We start from the raw sequence: 22,500 nt of genomic DNA, 5'->3' as shown, positions 1-22,500 counted from the left end.
CAGTTTTTATCTGATTGTATATTTCGTTAACTTGTTCTTCATAAATTGATGCATTACTGATTTGGTCATGCTGTTTTGCTTGGTATAGTGACTACCAGAACTCAGTATTGTAGGCAGGCTAACAAGGTGTGTTAAATTCAGGCAGTTGGCAATGTTCGGTGACTTTATGGTGTGATTTTGCTTCCACGTCGTTGTTTATCGCATTTTTGTGAAGTTTGTTATTGATTATGTGAATTTCAGTGCGTTTCGAGTTGTTTATTGTACATTTTCTGTTGTATTTTTGTCGCTTTTCTCACTGCAACATCCACTGAATCATGACTTTCAGTGTGTCATTCACTCACGTTTGCTTTTTTTATATATTTTTACTACCTTTGTATTTTACGTTCCTGTTATATTCCAGAAGTTATCATGCACTTTCTTTTTCCTCCTTTCTTTTCATTATAAACTGATTCTCTTTGATACGTGTGTTCATCTCATATTTACAGTATATACTCGTATATATATATATATATATTGTGACATATAATACTTAAACTGACGTCACTTAGAGATCTATTACTGACTGAACTAAAATATGTACAGAATTATGACATCCATTGTTTATTACGTAGAAGGCTGGGCACTTCATCTCCTTCTCGGGGTGAGAGCATAAGTAACGAGGCACTTCTTCATCCCTCCTAAGTGAAGTTTGATGTCACGGCGTCCTAAGTTATGGTTTCAAGTGTTCAAGTCTTTTTTTCTGCCTCGTTGCGCCTCATAGTTCTCTGTGGAGTATTGTTGAATTAGTTTGCATTGTTCTTTCTCTCCATTATTATTATTATTTATTATTTATTTATTTATTTATTTTTATTTTTTTGTAGAGGCTCTTAGATGGTGTTTTATCATAGGGTCTTGAGAATGCTCTACTTTTTGTTAGGGTACGTATGAGAGAGAGAGAGAGAGAGAGAGAGAGAGAGAGAGAGAGAGAGAGAGAGAGAGAGAGAGAGAGAGAGAGAGAGAGAGAGAGAGAGAGAGAGACTACCAGAATGGTAGATAAAAAAGCAGAAAAAAATAAATAAACAACAGAAACAGTCGGGTAAACAGACAGCCTTATAAAATAAACAAATAAGTAAATAAATAAATAAATAAACAGATACACTGACAGAGAAACAAACACAAGGAGAATTATATCTTAGTGCCGAACAAAAAGCAGACTGACATGAAGGCAGACAAACACACAATCAGACATACAGACATACATACACACTGAGAAGAATACTTAGTGCCCATGGATAAATTTTAAGTCATACATACGATACTCTCTCTCCCTGGGGCGCCCTCCGTACTCTGAAAGGCCCCCGGGGATGCCAGAGTAGTACAGAGTGTTTGTGTGTGTGTGTGTGTGTGTGTGTGTGTGTGTGTGTGTGTGTGTGTGTGTGTGTGTGTGTGTGTGTGTTTCTTGTCTCTCCTGTGCCAGTTATCATTCCGTGTACTCAGTAACACCAAGAGAGAGAGAGAGAGAGAGAGAGAGAGAGAGAGAGAGAGAGAGAGAGAGAGAGAGAGAGAGAGAGAGAGAGAGAGAGAGAGAGTTGTACTTATTAACGGGAGTGACACAAGACGTTTTCTTTTCTCACGTTTTCTTTGTGTTTTTTGTGTATTTTCGTTGTTTTATTTACACTTTTGTTTTCTATGAACTATTTTCTCTTTTTCCAGTAAGTCATAATAAAGACAGTTTTTCCTTTATTTCAGTGCAGTTTTCTACGCATCTCTGCTCATAGAAAGTAAGGAAAGATTTTTTTTGCACTTTTTATTTTAGATTTTCCTCCAATTCTCATCTTTTTTTTCACTTTTTCGTTGCATTTCAAAGTCAGTGACGTAGGGATGTTACGTTCACTTATTCTTTCTTGTCTTTCTCTTTCACTCTTATCCTCCTTCCTCTGTTCCCCCCTTGCTCACACGTCCTCTCCGCATTTCTTCCTCCCCGTTTCGCCTGTATTTTAAGTCTGGCTTTTACACCTTTTCCCTTTTTCTTTTCTGTGTCTCCTCGGTCGCTACTCCTTACCATTTTTTTTTCTCTTTTTTCGCATGATGTTTCTTCTCACTTTTTCTCCCCTCCGTTTCTCTCTCTCTCTCTCTTTTTCTCTCTCTTTCCCCATTTTTCTAACCTCGCCTCTCTTTTTCATACCGTGCCTCAAAGTTTCTCTGTGGCACGCCGTGGAGTGAGGAAAAGGGAAAAAAGAAGGAAAAAATAGGAAGAAAACACGAAATGATTATGAAATTCCTGTGTCCCTCTTGCTTCTACCTGTGTTAGCCTCGCCTTTCCTCCTCCAAGCGAATTTTCTGCGTCTGCGGGAATGTGTCAGGTTACTTTCAGAACAACACAGGTTTTTTTGCATACGCGTACGGCTTGACGTGGGCGGGGGGAGGGGCGTGTTTGCTGTGTTTTGTGGCCCGCCCTTGTGGTGTCGTGTGTATGTGTGTGTGTGTGTGTGTGTGTGTGTGTGTGTGTGTGTGTGTGTGTGTGTGGAAAGGAGATAGTTGGGAATGAAAGAGTAGGGAGAGAGAGAGAGAGAGAGAGAGAGAGAGAGAGAGAGAGAGAGAGAGAGAGAGAGAGAGAGAGAGAGAGAGAGAGAGAGAGAGAGAGAGAGAGAGAGAATATTTTTTTGTTTTTTCTTTGACTGTAGTTTTCTCAATCCGATTATCGCTGTCTCCCTCTCTTGTCTTGCGTGAAATTAAATATTCACACACACACACACACACACACACACACACACACACACACACACACACACACACACACACACACACACACACACACACACACACACACACACACACACACACACACACACACACACACACTCACACACACCTATGTACATATTTACACTCTAACATATACGTACATACACATTGAAAGGCCAACCGCCATATTCACATATACATTGGTGTAAATATTCATTGTGATTTAGACATGTAAACGTACAGAGCAGTATATACACACACCCACCCACCCACCAACACACACACACACACACACACACACACACACACACACACACACTCATGACCTGATGCAATATATTTTTTCTCTCTTTCCATTTTCGCTACTTTGCTTCTTTCTCTCTCCCGCGAATATTCTCCAAAATATGAAAACTTGGGTCATCTCTGCAGATCCTCCGTGTGTTGGAGTATATTCTGGTTTTTGCTTTATTATGTTGCAGAGGAGGACGAGGATGAGGAGGAGAGAAAGAAAAGAGCTGCTAAGTAAAAAAGATGGAGGAGAGGAAGGCGTGGTAGAGAGAAGAACGAGATGATAAAAAGAAGCACAAATTTTATATAAAGATTGGAGGACTGGAAAGACAGAGATGCAAGAAGAGGAGGAGGAGGAGGAGGAAAAAAATTCAGATCGTGGCGCTTATGCAAACTAGGAATATAAGGAATATAAACTAAAGATTAGATAAATGAACAAAAAAAATAAAGAAAATATATATAAACACACACAAGGAGAGAGAGAGAGAGAGAGAGAGAGAGAGAGAGAGAGAGAGAGAGAGAGAGAGAGAGAGAGAGAGAGAGAGAGAGAGAGAGAGAGAGAGAGAGTTCACCGAATAGAAAGAAAGTATCGACCATTAAAAAAAGTGGGGAGGAGAAGCAAGAGGATGAAGGTAGGAGGAGGATGGAAAAAAAGAAGAGGAGAGGATGAATATTATGAAAGGAAATTGAAAGCGAAAAAGTGCCGGAAACAAGGGAGAGAGAGAGAGAGAGAGAGAGAGAGAGAGAGAGAGAGAGAGAGAGAGAGAGAGAGAGAGAGAGAGAGAGAGAGAGAGAGAGAGAGAGAGAGAGAGAGAGAGAGAGAGAGAGAGAGAGAGAGAGAGAGAGAGAGAGAGAGAGAGAGAGAGAGGTGGCAGGTGTAGGATGTAGTAAAAGGAGGCAGCAAGGGAAGGAGTGAGGACGGAAGGGATTTTACAGGAGGAAGAGGACGTGACAAAAGGAAGCAGCGCAAGGAAGGCTTGGGGAGGGAAGGACACCGGGCTGGGGAGGAGGAGCACAGCGTCACCCTGTGTACACAAGCTTAGCACTGTGTTGACCCAGCGGGATAAGGAGTACCACCCTTGATCTCCTGTTTACACTTTTCTTTGGGCGTGAAGCGAGGCCCTACCTGTCCTTTAGTGGTATGGCGTCATTAGACGCGGCGCTCCAGGTGCGGCAGCTCCCAACTGGTGGGGAGGACAGGGAAGGAGAACGGGGCGTGCGGACCGCCACGCCTTCATGGAGCATGTCTGGCGCCTTGCCACTCGTGCTATCACCTGGGGGAGCGGCAGGCAGCTGTGTCCACTGACCTTGCCTTCCCTTTCCCGCGGCACTGCTGGAGCGTTGGATGAGGGGAGAGGGAGGGCAGGGGATGGTTGGGAATGTTGTGGGAGGAAGAAGCTACGCCCCTTTGTCTAGACGCAGCTCTCCCGACTGCTGCTCAAGTTGTGCTGAAACCCTTCAGAGTGAATCCCCGAGCTGGAGGGGCGGCGGGGAGGCAGTCCCCTCAATCCGCCGGTACCCACGCGATCTGCCCACCCCTGCACCTCCCCAAGGGGCGCCGCTACCCCAGACAGGCGGCGGGCCTCGAGGGGTCCTGTGGAGGGCACCGTCGCGGGGCTGGTGGCGGCGGAGGCGGAGGTGTGGCAGGATCCTCGTGGCGCCTCTATAACGGGCTCGATGCCGGGGCTGAGCAGCGTCCCGCCGCCGACCTTCATACCTTCCTGCTGAGCCAGGACCAGGCCGCCTCCCACGCCGGGACTCAGGGCGCCTCGCCCTGCCCCGATGCTGCCGAAGCTGCTGCTGCTGCTCACGCTGCTGTAGCTGGGATTGATGCTGTCCCTGCTGGGCTTGCCGGCGAGGCCACCGGCGGAAGTGTCCATGTAGAGGCCTGTGGCCGCCGTGGCGCCCTGCGTCCCGCCGTACTGGCCGCTCTGCAACACCCAAGACACAGCCTTGTTAACATGCAAAGTGCCTCTTCGCATCGGCCGACACTTTCGCCACTCCAGACTCACGCCTCGTGGCATAACTCCCACGCAGCCACCAGTGTGTCTGTGAGGTGTCGGCGCCGCAGATGTACCGCCCTGTTGTCCTGCTGCCGCCGCCGCCGCCGCCGCCAAAACACAGCCACATTTCACTCGGCACGTGTGAACTTACGTCTCCTGTAGGATGTGCGAGTGCGTGGTGGCGGCGGCGGCGGCGGCAGGCGGCGGAGGGAGCATGTTGAAGGTACTCACCGAGAGGGTGGCGGTGGTAACAGCGGGGGGCGCGCGGGGGGCGGCGGAGCGCCTTCCTTCTCTGCATCTGTACGGGAAAAAGAGGTTGCAGTGATTGCTGTATTACTTTGTACGTGTTTGTTTGCTTGTTTGTTTGTTAGTGTGTGTGTGTGTGTGTGTGTGTGTGTGTGTGTGTGTGTGTGTGTGTGTGTGTGTGTGTGTGTGTATACACGTACACTTGGCCTAGCAGTACTTACTGGCACGCACGAGGATGAGGTCTGGACCGCCCTGTATCTGGTCAAAATCTCCCTGGCCGGCGCCAGGTGAGCGGACCGCCTCTTCGGCACCAGCCTTGTGGCACACGACCCGCGGCTGCGTGCGGCCGTGGGAGTGAGCGTGAGCCTGGGCGTGCCTCAGGCGTGGGCGGATGACAAACAGCACCACAAGAAAACAGATGACGACTGAACCGAGGGCGCCCGTAACAGCTGCCAGCACTACCGCCAGCAGCGCTCGGTCCATGCCGCCCCCAGAGGACTCGGCTGCCGTGGCACTGGTCCGCTTCTCGGCCACGTCGATGGGCGTGTGGTGCAGCAGCAGGGTGGAAGGCGCCTCGCCCTTGGAGTTGGAGGCGCCCACTGCCAGTTGATACTCGGTCCCCGGGGCGAGCCCCGTCACGGTGAAGAGTGGCTCCACGGGGCTGGTGAGGGAGGCCACCACGTCGCCAACCTGGGGCCGGCCTGACACGCGGCGCACGGCACGCACACGCAGCGTGAAGGTCTGCGTCAGGCCACCGCTCCAGCCTGGGCTGCACCTCACCAACACCTCCCCCGCGGCGCTGCTTGCGTTGTGCCACACGCTGCAGTTGTGTACCGGCTCCGGCGCGGCTGTGGGTAGGCAGGCCTTAGTGAGTGCCCTGACTGGAGCCCTGCCTCCGCCCCTTCATCTCATCACACATTATGCACACCCTTACCTCCACCCTCATTTTGTCCATCAGTGACCCACAATAAAATCTCTCTTCCCTCTTTAATCCCGCGGTACACTTGCACCCCTTACCTGCAGGCACGATAAGAAACACACAGGGCTGCACCTGGCCGCCCACCTCGTTCACGGCCCAGCACAGCAGCGTCCCGAAGTCATGGTGTGTCATGGGCGTGTAGGTGACGGTGCTGCGGTCGCGGAGCGCGTGTGTGCGGTTCTGTGGCAGGTGGAGCAGTTCGGCGGACGTGTTGAACGCCCACCGGAAGGAGTGGGCGTCGGGATGGGCGTGGACACGGCACGTGACGTTAACTTGCTCACCGCGACCACTGCCATATGTCCACTGCTGGTCCTCGGCACAGGTGGGGCGGACTGGCGGGATGGGGAGAAGTGTTATTCTCTCTCTCTCTCTCTCTCTCTCTCTCTCTCTCTCTCTCTCTCTCTCTCTCTCTCTCTCTCTCTCTCTCTCTCTCTCTCGTCGTCACCTGCTCTCGTCCTTCCATTCAGAACTCAATCTTGGCCAGTAAATTCCTTAGAGAAGGGCTGAAGAGGAAAGTGACGTGAGGAGGTGTAAAGGACGCCAATGTTATGCGGCGTAGGAGTGACGGCGATACAGATGACAGTCTTTACCTGCCGCTCCTCCTCCTCCGTCCCCTGCGTCTGATATTTCGTACCCACTCTTATTTATTTCCCGTCCTTTCCCTCGTGTCTCATATACTCTCTCTCTCTCTCTCTCTCTCTCTCTCTCTCTCTCTCTCTCTCTCTCTCTCTCTCTCTCTCTCTCTCTCTCTCTCTCTCCTTTCCTACATAATCCTCTCTTCCTCTTCTCTTATCCTTCCCTCCGGGTCATCTTCGCTCCCTTCCTCCACCCCCTTTCCCTCATCCTTCATTCACCACTCTGCCCCCCTCCTTCAGAGTGTCAAAGGGTGTATCATCGTATCATCACTTCTTGGGGTTCCAGAAAAATAATAGGAACTCAAAGGGAACGTTTACCTTGAAGAACGACAGGCGTGTTACAACCTTGGTACATTCTTCGTATTTTCTTCCTCTTCTTTTTCTTCTTGTTCCTCGTTCTCTTATTCCCCTTTCTCCTCCTCCCACTTTACCATCATCCTCTTTCTTATTGCCGTCCTTGTTCTCATTCTCCTCCTCCTCCTCCTCCTCCTCCTCCTCCTCCTCCTCCTCCTCCTCCTCTTCTTGCTTTTCGTCATCGTCTTTTTTAATGCCGTCCTTGCTCTCATACTGCTTCCTCCTCCTCCTCCTCTTCCTCCTCCTCCTCCTCCTCCTCTTCCTCCTCCTCCTCCTCCTCCTCCTCCTCCTCCTCCTCCTCCTCCTCCTTTGTTCTTAATACCGAGCCATCTAGAGCCCAGTCAACACTCTTCAGATGTCGTTAAAATTGCCATCAAATTGATTGACTCGATCGAACTTTTCTTCGAAAATGAATCAGAAAGGGTTATATTAGATATATAACTCTTGAGTACTACGTATAGTTTTCCTTGTCTTGTTAGAAAATAGTTCACAAAAAAATAGATGGAATAAATAAATTAATTCATAAATAATAAATGAAATAAAGTAAAATAAATAATTGGATAAATGAGCAAATAAATAAAAGCTAGAAAAGTGCAACATATAACAACTAAAATATATAATATAATAACATATGAAAACTAAAATTAAGAAAGGCTTCATGAACAAATTTTAACCAACCTTTCGAAACGGTGGATTTAAGATAATCTGGTAGAATTAGTTAAAATATTGAAAGGATTTGATTATTTTTATCCAGACAATTACTTTACAATCAACTGATAAGAAAAAAAAATACAAGAAGACAAAAACAACCTCAAGATGCTGGATAAAAGATTTTCGTCAAATGAACTCTGGCCATTAACTTGTAGGCCTCCTTAGATTTCTGTGTCACCGTTAGCACAGCAATAACTGTCTCCAAAAACAGATTGGATATGTATTAGCGCTCTGATCCGTAACTGAGACACTATCCACTGTCTTAACAAACTGCAGTTAAAATTCATTCAGGTTTGCGCTTAGAATGCCTCTTTAGCGAAGGTGGTGATTGTCCAGCACCGGGCAGGAGTGGCGCTGGTGGTTGTTTTCATCTTTTCCATAGCTTGACACTTCTTTCCTGCCAGCCCTGGAGAGTGGAGGCGTTCAGTGATTAGAAGTTTTCTGTTATTTCCTTAACTGCATGATAGGTAATAGAGTCCTCATAAACGGTCATGCTGCTGTGTTTTTTTTTTTTTTTATATATTCGTTTGTGTTTATGTTCGTCTCACTTTTCCCATCACCCTTGCTCTCATTTTGCTTCTTCGTCCTCCACCTCTTCCTCCCCCTCCACTCTCCCTCCACCGTCGCGACAGTCTTTCAAGTATTGTGAAATCTCGCATATAAAGGATCTTCAGAAGCCGTGGACCTTTATAGCATCAAAGGAGAAGAATGCGAAGGACGGGGGAGGGGGATGTTGCACGCTCTCTGTTGCAAGCTCATTTGGTATTACGTAACGCTGAAAATTCGCCTTTACGCGCCTACAAAGCCACAAAGGAAGGCTACTGATGTAATGGGATAATGGAGTGAAGCTTAACAAAGACAAGAGACGTAGTGGTGTGTGTGTGTGTGTGTGTGTGTGTGTGTGTGTGTGTGTGTGTGTGTGTGTGTGTGTGTGTGTGTGTGTGTGTGTGTGTGTGTTTCCTGAAGGGTTTTTCTTTCTTAGGGAGGTGTTTCGTTTCCTTGGCTGTAGAGAACATCACCTGGAGACGAGGGAAGGAAGGAAAGGAGGAAATGGGCATGGAGGCAGAGAGGGAGGAAGGCTGGGCGGGAGGAAATGGAAGGGAGAGAGGTATAAGTGACTCAGTGACGCAGTGACATCTTTATTCTGAGCTTAGTGTGCTGCTGCTGCTGCTGCTACTGCTGTTGCTACTACTACTACTACTACTACTACTACTACTACTACTACTACTACTACTACTACTACTACTACTACTACTACTACTACTACTAGTTCTACTCTTCTTCTTCTTCTTCTTCTTCTTCTTCTTCTTCTTTACAACTAATAGCACCACCACCACCACCACCACCACCACCACCACCACCATATCACTCACTCAGACACAAACCCTTCATCAGCATTCACCATAATAAAACCAGCCGCTAGATGCATTCCTACCTGCTCTCCATTCCACCATCTAATCTGTCCCCGTGAACTGCCTCCCCAAGACCTTATCTCACCCCTCCCTTCGCTACCTCACCTCACTTTCCTTTCATGAGATTCAACTCTTTTTTTACCTTTCTCCTCTTACCGGCGGCTATCTAGTATCTACCCACTTACTCACTCCCCCTCCTCCTCCTCCTCCTCCTCCTCTTTACTCTCTTCCTCCGGGTACTTGTGTCGGTGTGAGAGTGAGAGCGAGGGGACAGGTGAGGTGAGAGGAGGGGTGGGAAGGGTCTTACCTGCACGATACGGCACGGAGACTACCAGGTTTGCAGCCTCTTTAGTGGTTGAGTGTACGAGAGAGAGAGAGAGAGAGAGAGAGAGAGAGAGAGAGAGAGAGAGAGAGAGAGAGAGAGAGAGGGTGGTAAAGACGATATTTTTACCTGTTTCTCTCTCCAACCGCTCTTGCTTCCTTTGATTCTCTCTCTCTCTCTCTCTCTCTCTCTCTCTCTCTCTCTCTCTCTCTCTCTCTCTCTCTCTCCTCTCTCTCTCTCTCTCTCTCTCTCTCTCTCTCTCATTCGTGTCATTGAGCTACATGTCAAGTAATTTAATATGATAGCCGAGTCTTTCCTTTTAATACACTCATATTAACCTCACACACACACACACACACACACACACACACACACACACACACACACACACACACACACACACACACACACACACACACACACACACACACACACACACACACAGGGGTACCTACACTTCACGTTCAGGTGCAGAGGGTTGGAGGTTGTCTCGCCCCTGGGGTTGGACGCCTTGCACACGTAGTCCCCCGAGGAGCGCCGCCCCACCCCTTGGAGAACCAGACTTCGGTTCGCCACGATGATCCCCGCTGACACATTCTGCTCCAGTTCCTGCCCCTGAAACACACACACGTTAGGTTTTCTTATGTCACGATGATTGGCGGACTGACGAACATGATAGCTAGATGTTTATACTCTTCGTGTGTAATGTATTTATGTATTGGATTTACTTACGTATCATTTGTTGTATCGGCAATAGTTGATTACTTATTTGGTTTAATTATTTAGGTTCTTTTATTGGTAGACAGGTAAACAGACAAGCAGATAGCTGGATAAATAAATAGATAGAAAAGTGAATTGAGAGATTGATAGAAGGATAGATTTTTGAGTCGGTAGTTAGAGAGAGAGAGAGAGAGAGAGAGAGAGAGAGAGAGAGAGAGAGAGAGAGAGAGAGAGAGAGAGAGAGAGAGAGAGAGAGAGAGAGAGAGAGAGAGAGAGAGAGAGACTTATGGAATGATGAGCTGGCTGCCTTTAAAATAGACTCCGATATAGACAGGTTGATGATGAGACGTAGATAGGTAAAATATTCTCAGTTTCACAGATATGGAGACAGACAGACGGATTAAGAAGTAATTATGAATCCCATTATATAACAACAAGTAGACAGATAGATAAGTAGATAGATAGACTGAGAGAAAATCGTACATACAGAAACGTTGGAGGTCCTCGTAACACACACACACACACACACACACACACACACACACACACACACACACACACACACACACACACACCACACACACACGCAGGTTCGTGCACAGAGTGGCTGCACATGTTTTCGTGCAAGTTACTTCCTGCAGCTTATTTATGGTTTGAGGTGCCGCACGTATATGCTATTAGCCCCTCTTAAGTTCACACACACACACACACACACACACACACACACACACACACACACACACACACACACACACACACACACACACACACACACACACACACACACACCAAATCATGGAGACAGAGCATGTTATACACCTGATTCTTTCATACCTTCGGAACACTCTACGTTCAGCGCCAGGCAAATATGCAAACCAACGCACGTGGCTGCCAGTCGTCCGTCCCCAACACCATTAAAGAAGGATCGTAACACGTATAATCAAGTAAAGTATGAGGAAAAGTATCAGCTCGCGGAGGTTCGAAGGCGATTAGAAGCGGATCGTATCTCCATTAAGCGGGGAAAGCGGTCCCCGTGGGCTGGGGGGTTCGGGCTTAGGTGCGTGTGGGGTGGTCGGCGGCCCAACCTCACCCTTGTAATGCAGCAGCAGCAGCCAGCTTCCCCCAGGCTATCGACCAATGCAAGGCCAACTCAGTAATGGTGTATTTTTGTTGTGTGGGTATTGTGTGGGTCCCTCAAGGCTGTGTTTTGTCTCTCGCTGCCGAGGAAAATAAATGTTGTGTTTGTAGACAAGATCAGAAAAAAAAAAATTTGTTTGCTGGAAGAATTCGTAACTTAGGAATGACGTGCGCTACTATGTGGGAATAGTGAAGATTCATCAGCGTTTTATTTTCTCTTACTTCATCTCGAAGATTAAATACTGTGTCTGCTGACAGAAAAAACGAGGAAAAAGATTTCTCTTTGTTTTGTTTGACGGTTGTAAGAAAATATGGAAACGTACCATGTAAGAATACCGCGGACTCGTCCTCGTCATATTTTCCATCACTCTGCCAGGGAAGAGTAAATACAATGGAAAAAGAAGAACAAAGACTTGACTTTTACATGGTGATTGATTGAGAAAGTCAGAACTGTTATAATGCACGTTGTTTTTGTAAGAACTGAAATTTTTCAACGACTTATTTCCTCCCACTCTTTCGAGAAGAGTAAATATTGTCACTGTGGTGAAAAAAAAATGAAGACTTGGCTGTACATGTTGTTTGGTAATACATTATGTAAACTTTTGATGCTGGAGGTTCCTTTACGGTTCATTTTCTCCCACTTGATTAGAAAAAAAAAAGTGTCACTGCGTACGTCTCCAAAAAAAAAAAAAAATGCTTTCCATGGTGATTGGCAGTGAAAAATTTGAAACATCTGTAATACCAAATGTAAAGTTTTCTGGGGGAATGTAAGTTTTCAACGGCTTATTTTCCTTCACTCTATCAAGAAGAGTAAATATTGTCACTGGAGAAAAGAAAAAAAAAACTGTTCTGGATGTTGGTTAACTAGGAAAATTTGCAGCTCAGTAATGCCGTACGTAAAGTTTTAAAGAATAATAAAGTTTTAAGAATAATGTATGCTCGCCAACGGTTTATTTTCTTCCACTCGATCAAGGAGAGTAAATATTGTCACTGTGAAGGAGCCACCCGCAACGCACCCATACTTACACACACACCCACACACACACACACACACACACACACACACACACACACACACACACACACACACACACACACACACACACACACACACACACACACACACACACACACACACACACACCCACACACACACACACACACACACACACACACCCACACACACACACACACACACACACACACACACACACACACACATAGACACATTCTTTGCATGATGATAATGATGAAAATGAAAAAGAAAAATAAGGATTCCAGAATTACCATATGTAAAGTTTTTTGCAAAGTAATATAAGTTTTCCAACGGCTTATTTTCTTCCACTTGATCAAGAAAGGTAAACATTGTGTCGTGTCCGCGAGGGCTAAAGAATAAAGAAAGAAAAAAAAAACGAAAGAACAAAAAAAAAAAAAAGAAAAGTTGGGTTAGCATGACAGTTAGTCAGAAAAAAATTCATAAAAGCGAAAGGTAATTATTTTTTTTTTTTGTGTGTGTAGACCAATGTTTGAGCCAGCCTGGTTGTTATTGAATACTTAAACAATAATTACCATAACATTCACATCGTATCGCAATCATTACTACACCCTGCAATTAAGTGATACCCTAGAACACAGTGACGTTATTAAACAGCATACTTTTAATTACAGCGATATTATAGTCAGCGTTATAAGGGACGGCCTCCCCACATAACCCAGGAATTGTTTACCTTGCATAAAATAGTCCGGGATTCTGTTGGCTATCACTGAATGGCCGGGGTGAAATTCTATGGGTAGTCTTCTATTGCTCGGTGAAAATGTATGGGTATTCATGAACTGATGTGTCAAACAGTATGGGTGAGGGAACAGTAATAGCTGAGTGGATGGCTGGGAGAAAACTTGTGGTTACGAATGAATGGCTTAGGAAAACTGTGGGAGAGTGAATGGTTGAAAAAGAAACAGCCTATGTGTGAATGACTATTGAAAGAAACTGGCTAAAAATTAATGGATTGATGAAAATTTATGAGTGTATGGTTGGGTGATAATCTATGGCTGGGTGAGAATCAGCGGCTGCAAGTATATGGTTAGGTTAAAAAAAACTATGGCTAGGAATATATTGCTAAGTGAATATATATCACTGTCAAGTGAAAATATGGCAGGGACAGGACGGCTAAGTGAGAGGAAGTGCTTGAGAGTGAAAATCCACTAAAACCTAAAACTATTACAGTGAATGGCTGAAGCGGTCTGGAGTGAGCAGTGTCGCCGCTCAAGTCAGCTCAGTAAACAAAAGACTGCAGGAGGGATATCAGAGGAAGCCTTAAGAGAGTGTATACAAAAGCGAATCCTGCTTTACATAGTGCTAAAAAAGAGGAACGAATAGACGACGAAAGAGAGGCTTCAGAAGCGGATCCAACGCGCTAAAAATAAACGACAGAATAATGAATGGAGAACAAAGGAAGGCTGAGACCATGCCCAAAAGCGGATCCGATTCCAGAAAAGTAATGCAATACGATAATGGAGGGAGAAGGAAAGGAGGAGGACTTGGAGCATAAAGATATGTAGATATAACCAACCAAAAAAACAACCCGCACTGATGAATAGAGAACAAACTAGACTGGAGAAATTAAAATGGGACACACACACACACACACACACACATACACACACACACACACACACACACACACACACACACACACACACACACACACACACACACACACACACACACACACACACTACAAAAGGAATACTACAAATGTGAGAGAGAATGAGACAGAGAACCAAGATAAATAAAAGAGGAAAAAAAAAAGAAAGTCGCTAACGAACGAATACTAATAAGAACAGATCAAATGGATGACGGAACACGAACAAAAGAAACGCCCTAAACAAAAACAAAAAGAGAGAGAGAGAGAGAGAGAGAGAGAGAGAGAGAGAGAGAGAGAGAGAGAGAGAGAGAGAGAGGAGAGGAGAGAGAGAGAGAGAGAGAGAGAGAGAGAGAGGAGGAGAGAGAGAGAGAGAGAGAGTCAGCTACAACATGACCCAAATTCACGTCATCAGGCGAGCCATTACTGTACCGCTTTCCGCCGCTCAGGACCTACGAGTGTTTACGACGCGGACCGAGAAAAAGAGGAGAGGGAAAGACACGTTTATGGCAGGAAAAACAAGAGGAACAAAACGGCGTTGTGTTGATGGCGGGAGGAAGAGGGTTTGTACTGGCGTTAGGTGGCTCATCATAATGGCGCCTGATGATGCAAGTTCCTAAGCCTCTTTTCATCTTGTCTTCCTCTCCTTTTAGCGGCCTAATGGCAAACTTCCCGCCCTTCTTCCCCCCGCCCTGATGGGGAGAAATAACGAGAAATTAATGCATTCATATTTATAGATTACCTGAGTTTTCTACCTTTTTAACGCAGGTAAGGTAGTGCTGTGAGACAGAAGATGGAGGTAGAGTGGAAAGAAATCAATGTGGGAAGAGAGAGAAAGAAGAAGAGAGAGAGGGAGGAAATAGACCTGGAGGAAAGACTGAGAAGACAAACGGAATAACGGGGAAAGGGAGGATGAAGGGAACTAGGAGTAGTAAAAATGAAAGATGACAGGAAGAACGTATGTCAAAGGAAGGAAAAATGATGCGCAGGAGGGAGGAAAGAGGGAGAGAGAGAGAAAGGAAGAGCATACTGAGTAACAAAGCTAAGGAAGAAATACAATTGAATGAGATAGTGATAAAAAGTGCGAAGGGCAAAATACGTGTAAAGAATAACGAGACATTGATATTGATGGAGAATGAATGAAAGTCAAGGTGTGACAGGTAATAAAGGAAAGAGAGAGAGAGAGAGAGAGAGAGAGAGAGAGAGAGAGAGAGAGAGAGAGAGAGAGAGAGAGAGAGAGAGAGAGAGAGAGAGAGAGAGAGTGAGAGAGAGAGAGAGAATAGAAATGAAGCATACAAGTAAAACAAGAAGACCTAAATTAAAAAGACACAATAGAACAAATACAAAGACAGCCAGGAGGAGAGAAAGAACACCTGAGCTCACCTTTAAGAACCACCTGACGGCCTCGACAGGTGGGTTGGCGTGAACTTCACACTCGAAATACACGTCATCACCTTCCTTGATGTGGCTCAGTGTGAGGCTGTGGCCGGGGCGAAGCTGCAGCCGGGGTGGGTCTGTGGGCGAAAGGTGACATTGAGAGGGAGAGAGAGAGAGAGAGAGAGAGAGAGAGAGAGAGAGAGAGAGAGAGAGAGAGAGAGAGGAGATTGTGTGAGGTGGTGGGAATTCATGTGTGTATGTGTGTGTGTGTTTTCAGTTTCTTTGTATGTGAAAAATGTTATGCGTTAATTTTTTCAGTGTTTCGTTTGGATGTTTGTATCGTGTGTGTGTGTGTGTGTGTGTGTGTGTGTGTGTGTGTGTGTGTGTGTGTGTGTGTGTGTGTGTGTGTGTGTGTGTGTGTGTGTGTAAGAACATGGACAGAGTACCCAGTATCTTTTGTGGAATGTCGTAGTGAAGTGGTATTTTACATTAACGAGTATTCTTCCCTCGTTTTCCTTTGCAGTGACACATCTATCGTTAATGCAGTGTCTGGCTTGCATGACCTTGAAGGAGACAGGAGGGGACAAGAGTTATAGTGCCAGGTACAATGCATGAGATACGGCCTCATGCAAGACACAATCCATTGCTGAGAAGAGTGTCGCTGCATGGCTGTGGTGTGATGCGTCTTGATGTAGCGTGTCTAAAGCTTCGTAGTGTGTAAGAGTTGAGTAAAAGTTGAGATGACGTGATTATGATGGATTAGCAGTGGCATGGGGGCGTTCATTGTTGTGTAGTGGTGACTCAGTTATGGTGGCAGCACACGGATAGTGTTAAGTTTATTGCGTGTAATTGTTGCGTTAGTTAAAGTGCCAGAATGTGGATAGTGCCGAGTTCATCGTTGTGCAAATAGTTCAGTCAGTTAAGGTGGCAGGGTATGGAATGTATCGAGTTGTTCACTGTTGTAAATGTTATTGTGGTGCAGCGTACATATAGTGTTAAGGCGTCTTATTGTATGATGAGGCAGTGTTGAGCCATGGTGCCCTGGAAGGGTGACGGTTGTGTTATGGTTATAATGGTGTAACAATGGTAAGGAAGTATAGCAAGATAAGGAAGTGGTAGTATTGTTGGGTTATAATGTTGAAGTATAAAGACGTCATATACCTAGCAGGTAACACGTGGATAATTACACTAACAAAACAGCATGTTACGCTTTGTTATGTTTCTATTTGTACACTTATTAATGTGCGATGTGCGTCAGAGGCGAGATGTAACAACAGGGATCGTGTGTAGCTGAATGTGTGCACCGCCAGCCAAACAGTTGAGTCAGCACAGTTTAGTGTATCATATTACAAAGTGTTGGCCAGACATCCAGCAACGCAGTTCTCTTTCACGATAATGTCACGGGCTGGGCGAATGTTTGAGAGATGTCAGGTTCACTCCAGATCCGGCGTCGCAAGCTTCTTTAGTCTTTGCACATATCTCAGTATAATCTGTACATACTTGTATATATAAAGAACAAAGGTCCTGGGACCGTTTCTTCCCTCATCAACACAAGTCAAAGTCATTCATCATCCAAGCAGCCTAGAAATGGTGAAAGAAAGCAGAGCAGATATAAACAGATGAAGCACGTAAGCTTATTTTCTCTAGAGGGCTGTGGTGTCCATCTGAGTGTCCTATAAACCTGCAGGGTAAATTATGTTGAAAGTCGTCGATATTCACTGCAAAATTTCTCTCGCCGCTTATCAAAATAAACTGATAGAATGAATAAACTAATGTCATTGAATAGATGAATAAAATATGCAAATAAATTATATGAAGTAAAATTGAGAGAGAGAGAGAGAGAGAGAGAGAGAGAGAGAGAGAGAGAGAGAGAGAGAGAGAGAGAGAGAGAGAGAATGATAAAATAAACAAGCCACGCGTGTCAATAATTACCTGTCCGAAGTTAATCAAATTTGTCCCTTATGAAACACCTGAACTAATAATTTGAAACTACCAATCACAGCCTGGCAATCGATCCCTAACAGTGCACGCTAATTATCCTTTTAATAACGTAATTTACTCAATCCAACAAGTTATTCCAATTACGTCGACACTCATCACTGGCTGCCTCTAACTTGGCGTCACCGCGTGTTTGCCTCTCCTTCCTGCTGCGATTTTGTCTTTATTTCCACGCCTTCTGTGTTTTAAATTGTGCGTTCAATTTGTGGACATTCTCATAACGGTGCCAGGGATGTTAATATATGTTATGTAAAGCAGATGGCCTTCGTGTATTTTTTTCTTTTATAATGATGATTTTAGTTGGTGTGTTTTTATTTGTGTTTTTTTAGTGTTAAAAGAAACATCAGTATATTATGTTCAGAAAATGTACTTCATGTTTTTTTTTTCTATTCTAGTTATTCTATATATTTAATCAAACGTTTTATCTTTTTTCTTATTCATGGGTGTTTTAACCGAGGCAGAAATGTCGACTTAGATAAAAAAAAAAAAAGTAAATGCCCTTCGTGTCCTTTTCGTTGTTTTCTAGACAGGATGTTTTTTTGTGTTGCTATAAATGCCAATATATGTGTGTACAGTAAATGCCTGTAGTGTCTGTGTCTTTGCCTTGGCCTACATCCTTTAGTTCGCGGATGTTGACGTAATACAGTCGTTGTGAGTGCCTTTGATGGTTTTACTTCTAGTGCAGTTCCTGGGTTTATTTACAAAGTCGCCAGAATTGTCAGCGCAGCAAATGACTTTGGTGGTTTTAATGACAACGTATTCCATTTCTGGGATGTTGTTTAATGTTACCAGAAGCGTGAACTGTGGAATGAGTAATTGTTTGCGTAAAGGTACCCGTGTGTTGAATAATAAACCGCCGCGTTCAAACCAATCCATAGAAAGGACTCAATGATATTTGTTAATGAGTCAGCCGTATCATCAATAAGTAAAAGCACTTAGATTAAAAGCCATGTTATTATTTTTACAATATAAATCGCAGTGATCAAAATAAATAGTTCAGTCAAAGTTAAGTCTTCCACGTTAAAAAGATGAAATCACCGTGTTCAGAGTAACCTTAATTAGTCCATTAATATTACCTAATTACCTGGCACACCTGTACTGATTACTCCACAAAATAGGTGTGTCAGGTACTTATTCCCTCATCACTCTTACTTCTCCCGGCATTTTCCTACCCCCTTTCCCCACCTCCCATCCCTCACTGTCTTCCTCGCCTCTCCCTGCCTCTATCTCTCCCTACCCTCTTATTATCTCCATCCTCCCATCTCTCCTACCCTCCTCACTCTACCTTCGTCCTTCCTTCTTCTCCTCCCTCCACTCTCTCTACCCCCATCCCTTCCCATCTCTCCCTACATCTATTCTTCCACCTTTTCCCTCTCTCCTTGTCCGCCCACCAGCTCTCTCCCGCCATCTACCTCCCTCTTCTCCCTCCATCTCTCCCAGCGGTCCTCCATCTCTTTCTCTCCTTCCCTCCCTCCTTCATCGCTGTCTCTGGTTTTTCCTCCCCACTTTACTTTTTTTTCCTTCTTTTTTCCTCTCCATCTCTTCCTCACCTCCCCTCTCACTTTCCCTTTTTCACTAGTTCTCTTTCTTTCTGTACTTTGTATCTCGTTCTCTCTCTCTCTCTCTCTCTCTCTCTCTCTCTCTCTCTCTCTCTCTCTCTCTCTCTCTCTCTCTCTCTCTCTCTCTCTCTCTCTCTCTCTCTCGCTCTACATCCGCTCATTTTTCCTCCTTCTTTTCCCTTCTCCTCCAGATAGGCAGCTCCTAACTTTTCTTTCTTCCCATCATTCCATTTCCCCTCTTTCCTTTCTCTCACTTTCCTCTCTGAATATTTCATCCTCTTTCTTCTCTTTCTTTTCTTAACAATCTCCATTTTCTTCGCTTTTTTCTCTCTCTCGTTTTCCTACAAACATACAGCTTCTTCCTTCCTCCCTTTCTCTCAGCTTCTCCTTTCCTCTTTTTAACCCTCCATTTTTTCCTTCTCTTTCCTCTAAGTTTTCCATTCACTTATTTTTTCCTTCATCTTTTTCCTGGTTTCTCTTGCATCTCCTTCCTTCATCTCTTTTTCCCTCTCTCCCCTCTCCTCTCATCCCTCTGTTGAGCTTTCTTTAATTCATCTTCTATTCCCTCCTTTCATCTTATTTACTCTCCCTTCTCCCTCATCTGTTTGTTCATTTGCTTTCCTTCATTTCTTTTCCCTCCTTCATACCTCCTCCCTTCATCTCCTTTCCCCCTCTCCTCTCTCATTTCATCCTTTCCTTCCTTTATCTCTTCTCATCTCCTGCTCCAGACTGTTAGCTATTTTCTTCTTTCTCTTATTTTCTCCTTCCTTTCTATTGTTTTCGTTCTTATTGCCTTGCCTCGTTTCCTTTTCTTCCTTCTCTTCTCTCTATCCATTTTTCTTCCTTTCTTTCCTACCTCCTAATTGAAACAGTTTCTCCTTTCTCTTTCCTCCTTTTATTTTTATTTTTCCTTACCTACGTTTTCTTTATTATCTCCCTTCTATTCCTTCTCTCGCTGTGCACATTTCTTTCCCTGCTTTTCCTCTCTTCCTTCTCTCCCCTCAGTACATTTTCCTCCCACGTTTCCTCCATCATCTTCCCTCTTTTCCTCCTCTCCTCCTCTGAACACTTTTCTTCCTTCCTTTTCTCTCTTTTCCCTCTTTCCTCTCTACGTTTTCTTCACCATCTTCCCTCTTCTCCTTCTCTCCCCTGTGCACACTCTCCTCTCATCTCCTCCCTGCTCCTACTTCAGACAGACAGCTGCTCCTCCTACCACTTGAGAGATATTTAATTACCACTCAAGAATCTGGGTTATTTAACGGGGTGTTCCCGGGGCGATGCGAGCGATTCCTTGCCTAATTAAAAGCAGTAACGATAGCAATCAGTCTCCGTTTCAGAAGCGGGAGTGAAGGGAAGCGAACGAAGATGAGAATGATGGGGTATTTAAAACGACAATCACCGCATCCATTACCTTTGTCAGTGTTCTTAAGTGGAGCCAACGGTGCGATTTGATCCGACAATGGTGATGATGGTGGTGTTGGTTGTGATGATGGTGGCTGGATTGATGATAATGGTGAGGATGATGATGGTGATGGTGATGGTTGTGATGATGGTGGCTGGATTGATAGTAATGAAGATGGTGATGGTGGTGCTAGTAGTAGTAGTAGTAGTAGTAGTAGTAGTAGTAGGAGGAGGAGGAGGAGGAGGAGGAGTAACACAAGGAAAGAACAAACAGCAACAGACTTTTTGATCCTTGTAAAGCTGTTTGTGATGCAGTACCTCATCTGAAGTAAGAAGTAGTAGTAGTAGTAGTAGTAGTAGTAGTAGTAGTAGTAGTAGTAGGTATGTTGGTTTTCTACCTAAATATATTCTAACACTAAAATTTTCCTTCAAGCACATTCTCTCTCTCTCTCTCTCTCTCTCTCTCTCTCTCTCTCTCTCTCTCTCTCTCTCTCTCTCTCTCTCTCTCTCTCTCTCTCTCTCTCTCTCTCTCTCTCACACACACACACACACACACACACACACACACAGGAAGAGCTACAAGCAGGCCCTGAGCTCGTCAAAGGCCAAGTTATAGTCAGCAGCAGTATTAATCCTTTCCTTCCCGCTCCGCATCAATTCCCTCTCCCTCCTTCCCTTTTCTTTCTTTTCCCTTTCTCTTCCTTTCTCACTTCCCCTTCTCCTCCCTCTCATCATCCCCTTCTCCTTCCTCTTCCCTTTCTCTTCCTTTCTCACTTTCTCTTTCCCGTGCTTTTATCATCTCCTTCCCCTTCTTTTTATCACCTCTTTCTTTTCCCCATCTCATCTTCTCTTCCCCTTTTCCCTATTCTCGTGTTTTCCTTTCCCCTTTTCCAGGTATCTTTTCCTTCACCCACATCCTCCATATTTCCCTTTCTTTCTGTTTTCTTCTCTTTATCCTGTCTTCTCGTCTCTCCCTTTCTTTCTCATACTCTCCCCTCCTACCACCTCTCCTTCCCCTTTCCCTCTTACCTTCCCGCCTGTTAGGAGGAAGAAGGGACTCAGGTCTTCCTTTGATAACTGTATTTCCAACATTGTGAAAGTAAGGACCAAAAATAATCCTGATATTTGCCTTCTGTGGGATCAGTAATGAGAATTCTTATTTATTTGTTTTATTGTATTTGTTTATCTTCTTTTGGTGTGTGTGTGTGTGTGTGTGTGTGTGTGTGTGTGTGTGTGTGTGTGTGTGTGTGTGTGTGTGTGTGTGTGTGTGTGTGTGTGTGTGTCTACCATATTACTGTGTTTCATTGTTTTTTTTTTCTTAGTGTGTAATCTCCTTATCACTTTTTTTTCTTTTCTTTCCCCCTATTTCTTGTTCCCTTTCTCCTTAATCCTCTTTTGTTTTTTTTTTTTTTTTTCTCTATTTGTTGTTGTCTTTTTTCTTATTATTTTTGCTTCCGATTTTATCTCTTTGTCATTTCCTTTTTTTCTTTCTCCGCTTTTCCCTCATTCTTTTCCTGTTCTCTCTATTGAATATATTTTTACGTTTTTCTTTCTCTTCGTTTCATGTGTTTATTTATTCATTTTTTTTTTTCATTTTTTCCTTCATCGACCATTCTTTCCCCCTCCTATCATATTCCTGACTTTTCTCTTTCCTTCAACACCTATCTTCCTGAATCTTACGTTTTTCCCTTATCTCATTGAATTATTTTACATCATCCTCCTTTATCCATATTTCCTTACATACTCTTCCTTTCCCTCCTTTGCTTTCATTCTCTTTTTCCTTTGCATCCTTTACTTCCACCTTTTACTATGTCTCCCTTACGTTTCTTTATATTCTTCTCCTTTTCCCTTCTCCCTCTTCACATCCTTTCTTCCTGGTCTTCATTATCCCATTCATATTTCTTTGCCTTCCGGTTTTTGTCCTATCTTCCTTCCTTCTTCTGCCCTCATCCCTCATTATCCCATCCCTTATACTCTCCACCTCTCTTACTC

The 22,500-nt window shown here is 44.6% G+C and overlaps 1 protein-coding gene across 1 annotated transcript in view; it reads right to left on the bottom strand.

Moving 5' to 3' along the window:
* The window catches only part of LOC135091450 (fasciclin-2-like), a 29,497-nt gene that overhangs the window by 2,555 nt on the left and 4,442 nt on the right, over positions 1–22,500 (bottom strand). Inside the window, exons 2-7 of the mRNA XM_063989102.1 lie at positions 15,557–15,687; positions 10,130–10,289; positions 6,279–6,572; positions 5,483–6,109; positions 5,247–5,313; positions 1–4,943 (exon numbers count right to left, since the gene is read on the bottom strand). The exon at positions 1–4,943 is cut by the window's left edge and continues 2,555 nt beyond it. Coding sequence (XP_063845172.1) covers positions 4,820–4,943; positions 5,247–5,313; positions 5,483–6,109; positions 6,279–6,572; positions 10,130–10,289; positions 15,557–15,687 — 1,403 coding nt within the window. The 3' untranslated portion in view covers positions 1–4,819. The remainder of the gene's footprint in view (positions 4,944–5,246; positions 5,314–5,482; positions 6,110–6,278; positions 6,573–10,129; positions 10,290–15,556; positions 15,688–22,500) is intronic.

The sequence above is a fragment of the Scylla paramamosain genome, chromosome 37 (assembly GCF_035594125.1).
Source record: "Scylla paramamosain isolate STU-SP2022 chromosome 37, ASM3559412v1, whole genome shotgun sequence".
Lineage (NCBI taxonomy): Eukaryota > Metazoa > Arthropoda > Malacostraca > Decapoda > Portunidae > Scylla > Scylla paramamosain.
Note: the sequence above shows the minus strand (reverse complement) of the source record. Positions and strands in the feature narration are given on the sequence as shown.